Source organism: Platichthys flesus, chromosome 15 (assembly GCF_949316205.1).
Source record: "Platichthys flesus chromosome 15, fPlaFle2.1, whole genome shotgun sequence".
NCBI lineage: Eukaryota > Metazoa > Chordata > Actinopteri > Pleuronectiformes > Pleuronectidae > Platichthys > Platichthys flesus.
The window spans coordinates 5,024,380-5,032,044 of NC_084959.1; the positions used below are offsets into that span (position 1 = coordinate 5,024,380).

Sequence of the window (7,665 nt, forward strand, 5' to 3'; positions counted from 1 at the left end):
CCAAAAAGGGGCGTTCCCACACGCTGAGCCTGACGTGATTTGATTGGTGGAGACGCTCCCTGCACCTGTGACTGACGGCTGTTTGTGAGCCCGACTCACAGTGCTGCAGAAACACGAGGTGAAGCCGGAGAGAGGATTGATTTGGGGATTTTTATAACAACACTTCCAACCCACGGTGAGTGAAACGGATCATCTCACACAACAAAGCCTCAGCACCGGTTTGTTGTGTGAGATGATTTATTAAAGTCAGGGAGATGTTTTAAAAATGATTTGATCAGAACCTGACAGAGAATCTGTTGTTTTAAAAACCCTCCAATCAATGAGTCCTTGTTTTTCTTATTAGGTATTTGACATATTCTAACAATTCTCTTTATCAACTTTAACATTCAGCATAGGAATATTCCACTTTGTTCAGTTTTATCACAGTTCAAGTCCACAGCTTCACGTGATGTGTGTGTGTGTGTGTAGGTGTATGTGATGTTTAGTTGTTCTTAGCTGGATGACACGTACGCCGAATTCATCATTAGACTCTACTCAGTAATATGAAGTATATATGCAACTTGTGTGAAGCATTTAACTTGTCCTGAGAGGGAAGAAGTATTTAAAATTGGGATTTTCTCAAAGAAGTTTCGTGTGATGCATAAAAAAAAAATGGGAAAGGGGATTTTATATGTGAAGCAAATGTTTTGCGGTTGTGTAGTTCATAGAGGACAAGTAGAAGGTAAAATATCAATATCTCACTGTGTTTGTGGTGAGAAAAGAAAATGTGCCACGACATTGACAAACAGTCTCTGATCTGAGATCTGGTATTTGACAGGTCACTTAAAATAACTCAAATCGAATTATGAACCTGATAAATGTGATTTGTCTTGTTATAATATTTAAGTTTTTGTAGCTTGGACAAAGACGTAAGATATTTTCTTAAATGGAACAGGTTGTATAAGCTCAGTTAAGCAGAAATGGCAGAAATATGACCCTGATGATATTTTTGTTTTGTGTAATGTTGATATTTAGAGGCTGAGGTGCAGCCAGTGGTATCTGTTTATCCAGAAAACATAAACAAAACTGTACAAAACCAAAACTAACTAATAAGAAATCATTAAATTTGATCATGAATTTTCATCTCTGTGTTTCACGTTTCATTTGTACTTGTGTGTCTCCTTAGATCTGTGTGCCCGACAGAGGGACACTTCCCTCCACCATCTTTGGATTGGAGGTTCAAATGGAGGGAGTGCTGATTTTAAAATATGCATCTCTTCCCAACTTTTCCTCTCGGGACGCGTCTCCTCCGTCACCACCGGATGCTCCGGAAGATTCAGATCTCCAAGCATCTTGCCCCCTGCTTCCCACCATGTGTGTCACAGCTGCACCACCACCACCACCTCCTCCTCCTCCACCTCCACCGCTTCCTCCTCCTCCTCCACCTCCTCTTCCTCCTCCTCTTAATGCCCCTTCTTTTGGCTCCCGTAACGTCCAGAGACGATCCATGAAGAAGCTGAACTGGGACACTATCCCCAGCCAGCGCGTCCTGGGCAAACTGAACGTGTGGACAACGCAGCGACCTCAGAGGGACCTGGTGCTGGACATCAGGAGCATGGAGGAGCTGTTCAGTCACGTGGACAAACGGGCATCGCTGAGAGACTCGAGGCTCCTGGGTCAGAAGAAGTGTGATGGCAAGGAGCTCTTTCCACAGGAACCTCAGGTAACCAGGGTTTCACCGGAGTTTCCATCGAGCTGCGTGTCCATGGACGTGAAACTCAAATAAAATGTTCAGCTAGGGAAGTAATGCACACTCGAAAAAGGAAGTGATTTTCTATAAGTTCCACACCTGTGATCATACCAGTGAGGAACTTCTGGAGTAAAACCGTGTTGGGAGAGTTTTTACTTCCTCTAACAACATGTAACTTTTATCATTGAGTCAATCACAAAGTGCTTTACAGAATAAAGGCAATACAAACAAGTATCCCTCCAGCCAGAGAGAGCAGAGCCAAACAATGTATGATGAGTTCACAGAGGAGAAATATTTTCTTTTATTTATTATACGTATTGATGATTGTTCTGCATTCTCTCCTCAGGTCACAATCCTGGACTCCAAAAAGAGCATGAACATCGGGATCTTCCTGAGACATTTCAAGAGGTAACTAGAGGAACGAGAGAATGACACCGAAAATGAATATCTTTAAAAATGAGAGTGATTCAGTGAAAGACTCTGAGGAACATGTGCAGAAGAAAAGTCTCTCTGATCAGAGACTGACCCCAGACTGAGTCCAGAACACACATGATGTCATCACCCAGCTGGAACACACTTTATCTCAGTGAACCATATTCAAATACACACAAATGTTAATTAGGTGTCGTTTGAGCAGCAGCGGATGGAAGAATATTTATCTGAACATTTATGACTCATTTTAATACCACCTGACTGATAAGAAGACAAAGTTCTGTCCTGGTACGTGACACTGAGCTGCAAGAAGCTGGATAGTCCACAAAGGACTTGGTAAAAACTTTTAAACCTTTCATCAGGTTAAAAGGACTTTGTAAAGTATGAGGTCTTTTGGGTGTGCGGCTTGTGATACCTATTTCAGGTTGTTGTAATCTACATATATTGATACTGGAGAACTGTCTCTTCCACTTCACGAACCAGTTTCTGTGTGTCAAACTTATCAAGATGATACGGCTGTCACTTTGAATACCAGCTGCTCCGTTCACTTAAATTCAAATTGTGTCTCCTTCTCTGTGGACAAGCACTTGATGAATTGTTTGAAATCATTTGCGGGACTCTGTAAAACACCAGAGTGAATAGTTTGATGTAAAGTGTGACATGTTGATTGAATATCTCAACAGACGTTCAGAGTAGATGTCAATACGGAAATTTGAAACCTGGCATATTTAATCATTGGAACATATATATAATATTGAAGGCATTCACTTCTATAAAGCTACTCTTGTTGTGCTTTATAAGGATGGCAAAATATGATGAATGTCAATTGATAGTATTATGATTAAGCAGTGTAAATTAGAGCTGCTAAATTAAAGTTAATTTATTAATGTTTGGTGGTTTTTACACTTTGGGTTTGACTTTGTAACTGCTGAACGTTCAGCAGCCCCCCCTAGTCTATGGGGACTAGGGGGGCTCATTATTCTCGTTTCCCAGCAGCCCTTGAATGCACCACCTTGATGAATCTGTGGTCTGCATTGTAACAGCAGCATCAAATTAAAAACTGGCACCCAGCAGGATTCTCTCTGTGGCGGAACATTTGTCTCCAGCAGCTTTTTGAGTCTTTCAAATTAGATTTTCACAGTTTTTTAAGAAACGTTAACCAATTAAAAACCCTGGGAACTATCAAGATTTAGCAGGACTGGTGTTGTTTGATGAGTCATGGCGATCATGGCAGGAATTTGGCAGGGCTCATCTGACACTGCTCTTTATCCCCCCGGCTGCAGACCAGTGACGGAAATGGTGCAGGACATTCGTCAAGGGAACTGGCTCAGGTTTGGATCAGGGAAACTCAAAGAGCTGTGCAAACTGCTGCCAGAGGAAAGTGAGGTAACGACCCATCCACTCTTCATCTTTCCACTGTGGTTATATACAGATCAAGTAAATAGCGCTATTGAGTTTCATATTTAACAACAATTACAGTATTAAGAAGCTAGAAGAATATGTATTTATTACATTTCACATAGTTTCTTATATAGTTTGATCACATCATTATTTATACAGTTTTCTGTGTCTGGTCGTGTTGCTGCTCAGGTGAAGCAGCTGCTGTCCTTCAGTGGGAACCTCTCTGTTCTACCTGTGGCCGATCAGTTCATGGTGCAGCTGGTCAAAGTCCCGGGGTTCGTTCATAACTCAGACTTTTATTACATATTTGATAGTTAAACACAAATAAAGTGTGCAAAGTTAAATAATATCTTCTTTTCTTCATCTGTCACGATTAGTGGTTCCCTGCAAGAAACCAATCAAGTTATTTTGCAAAATGTTTTTTATATGCATCTCTTATCTTGCACCTGTGCTGTTCCAGATCTCTCTAACTTCATATTGAGGAATAAAACTGATGAAATGACAGCAGCTAATGTTCGGTTTTGTTGATGTGTCTCTGCTGCAGCTACGAGGAGCTCCTGAAGATGATGGTGCTGAGGGAGGAGTTCTTTCCCCTCATGGAGGAGGTGAAGAACTCTGTCGCTGTCATGACCAAAGCAGCGAATGGTAAATTTTATTAACACACGTCCACCGAAAGCTGCAACAACATTTGTATCTTCATATATTGAGTCTCTTTGTCTTCATCTCTCTTTTCCCCTCTGTCCTCGTAGAGCTGCTGGACTGTGATGACCTCCACTCCGTCATCCGCCTGGTGTTGAAAGCCGGGAATTACATGAACGCTGTTGGTATTTTTCTTTCACTTTCTGGTCTTAATGTTCAGGGGCTCTTACTCAGCATTTCCTTTTACTGATAAAGGACAATCCCATTAAATCTTTTTGCTCAGGGTGGTTACAGTGCCAATGCCATCGGCTTCAGGATGACGTCACTGCTCAAGCTGGCAGACACCAAGGCCAACAAGCCGGGCATGAACCTCATGCACTATGTTGCCAAGGTGAGGACGAGTCCCTGGACGGACAGACGCTCACTGGAGAAAGTATTAAAAAAGGCTTTGTAACGTGTCTTTCACCCGCAGCAAGCAGAGGACATCGATGCCGAGCTGCTGACCTTTCCCAGCCAAATTGAACACATCGGTTTGGCATCCAGGTGAATAAGTCGGGTGTGATGTGCTGATCTTGAGTCGTTGGGGCGACGCCATGTGAACGTGTGAATATCTGTTGAACCCCCAGAATTTGTAAAGACGAGTTGATCAGCGACTTCGAGAGAGAGGTGAAGAAGATCAAGGAGGTGAAACTGTACAGCAGCAGACATCCCGGCCTCGGGCAGCAGATGGAGACGTTCTTCCTGGTAAAGTTTGACTTTAAAAAGCACAGACTGTGTGAATAGTTCTTCTTTAAACCTCTTTACACCCTTTTTATACGTTGTATATATTCTCAGAGGGCCAATGCGAAGCTGGACGATGTGGAGTCCTCGGTCCTGGAGCTCATTTCTCTGAGCAACGCTGTCGCTGAGTATTTCTGTGAAGACCCAGCGACCTTCAAACTGGAGGAGTGCTGCTCCATCTTCCACTCGTTCGGCAAGCGGTTCGATACGGCCGTTCAGGTGAGAACAGGAGGAATTAGAAGTTATATTTAAATGGAATAAACCACATCACCGGGGAGAATTGTACTCTTGATCTTTTAATTTAAGTGGGACTTGAAAGCAACAAGAGCATTTTAATTATTTGAAACAACCTCAGTCATCCTGCGGCCTCGGGTTGGGATAAAGTAAAACAGAATCCTGATATTACAAAATAGCAACTTGTCCGGTTCATTACATATTTAAGAAATCAGATGTACAATGTGTACATGTATCTAATAAATGCTTCAGGAGTATTTGTCCTGCACCACTGTCTGAGTAGTATGGTGACATAACAATTTGTGAACAAATGATTTACTCTTTAAATAACAAGCTAAAAATAACTGATCATAATCTTGCGACCCATGACGGCATCATGCATCTTGTGACTTTGACTCAGGAGTTGTTGATGTTTGTAATTCAGAGAATAAAACTTCTATCACATTTGTTGTAGCATGGAAATAATAATTTTGATAATTTGATGATGTATCTCTGATAAAAGAAATGCAGCTAAGAAATTAATAATAAAAAAATATAGTTAATGTAACATAAGATATAAAACCACATCTAAAGTATACTGCAGCCATCTACTGGCAGGAAATTGTACAGCAGCAATTGATGGCTTCCTCTAAGTTCTACAGCTGGATATTTAACCACACACATGTATGTTCTCTCTGTACCTGCAGGAGAACCGAGGGCGAGAGGAGGCCGAGCAGAAGCGCAAGCGGAAAGAGAGCATGCGGATCTCAGCCAAGCGACGCTCCACAGTGTCGTGTCCAGCACCTGAGCGGGAACTGGAATCCAGCCTGGAGTCGGCCCTGCACAGCCTCCTGTCCACCGTCCCGAAGGGATTAGACAGGTGTAGGAGGAACATGCTGTCCCCGATCGTAGGATCCCCCTCCGGCCACAGCCCTCAGCCTGGAAAAACTGATGCTTCACCCAGTACTACACCAGAGAGGCCTGAGAAGAAACAAGCCAAACTGCAGGAGGAGAACGAGGAAGTAACAGAGCTGGAGGACAAAGAGGAAGCTGAGAAGATGCGTGAGATTACTCGGAAGGTGCTTCAATACCAAAACAGCCGGAGCAGCCTCGACGGGGACAGAGTTTCAGCCACTCCCCCTCGCTCGGACACTCCAGCTACTCCGAGTACCCCTCGCCCCAGAAACAGAAACTTCTTCTTCGCCAACAACGGGAACGTGGGCTCGCCGTGGACAATCCTCAGCCCATTGACTTGTTCCCAGGGAAACATCCCAAACCAGAACAGACAAGCACACCCACAGAGACTGTCCCTGACGCATGGGGAGGACGATGATGGAGTCTGGGAGAGTCAAGAAGGAAATCATCCTCCCAGTGGTGTCAGGCGGACATCTCCATCCGGGGGCTCTGCGTCCGTGCCCGAGTGCCCCCAGCAGAGAGCCGTGTCTCAGGGTCCGATCCACAGGTCTGCTTCCATGGACGAAACCAGGCAGTCTCCACTGGCTCGCTTCCGGCTGGGGGACTTGTTCCAGAGGTCGTACTCCTCTGGGTCAAGGACAGAAACTATGGGGGACGAAATCCCGGGAGTGTTTCCACTGCATCGTGGAAAGGGGAGCAATAACGACGAGGGGCAGATGAGCAGCAGCTCAGGGCTCATATCGTTCTTCAGACGCATCGGAGGCCGGAGTAAGACTGGAGACATCGAAGATCAACACTTCACAGAATCCAGAAATTTTTCTTAGCGACAGAAACAACGATTTTTTATTATTTTTTTACATGTTTTTTAAATGTATTTTTGTCAGTGTCATGGTTTTAACCTTCGGTGGAAGGCAAGCGAGCACTTGCTTCAAACTGTGAAGGGGTTGTGATTTTTTGGAAGTCGGGCAACGTTCAAAAATTGTAATCTATTCCTGTCTTGTCTTTTTTGTGTGTAATAAAGGCACTTTCAACCTTTTTAATCAGCTTGTTTACGGTATATGCATCGACCATAACGTGACTTTTCAGTGTTATCTGCTGAAAACCCACTTTGTGTCATTAAATCCTCGGGAATTGAAGCTTAGTGACGCCTGCTCAGTTTCCACTACTTGCCTTTCACTTCATCTCTTATTTATTCTGTCTGTCACTCTGACTGGAGGACACTTGTTCAGGCATCAGAAAAGTTAAACATTTAACACTTGGATCCATTATAGGATTGCAGCTATAACTCAAACTTCTGACTCGTTGTGTGATCAGAATTGACAGGAAAACTTATATCAAATAAAATGCATTGTTGTTAATGAACCCAGCCTTTACTGACTTCCCCCCCCCCCCCCCCCCCCACTGCAGTGCCACCCTGGTGTCTCGGCTCAGCAGTTTCCCTAAAGGTTCTGGACAGAAAGAAAGATTCACTTGTGTAGCTTGGGCAACAGACTCTTGTTTCCAGCCGTTCCATTTGAGCCCTCGTGGTGAAGTAATACTCTGCTGCAGAGCGCTGA

The 7,665-nt window shown here is 43.8% G+C and overlaps 1 protein-coding gene across 1 annotated transcript; it reads left to right on the top strand.

The window, feature by feature from the left end:
- Nucleotides 1–78: 78 nt before the first annotated feature.
- Nucleotides 79–7,152, top strand: fhdc3 (FH2 domain containing 3). Its single transcript, XM_062405563.1, has 12 exons — nucleotides 79–175; nucleotides 1,166–1,702; nucleotides 2,076–2,137; nucleotides 3,445–3,547; nucleotides 3,752–3,837; nucleotides 4,107–4,207; nucleotides 4,312–4,382; nucleotides 4,485–4,592; nucleotides 4,674–4,744; nucleotides 4,828–4,945; nucleotides 5,036–5,200; nucleotides 5,902–7,152. Exons 2-12 carry the CDS (start codon nucleotides 1,223–1,225, stop codon nucleotides 6,931–6,933), a joined length of 2,397 nt encoding a protein of 798 aa, XP_062261547.1. The 5' UTR covers nucleotides 79–175; nucleotides 1,166–1,222; the 3' UTR covers nucleotides 6,934–7,152.
- The last annotated feature ends 513 nt before the right edge of the window (nucleotides 7,153–7,665 follow it).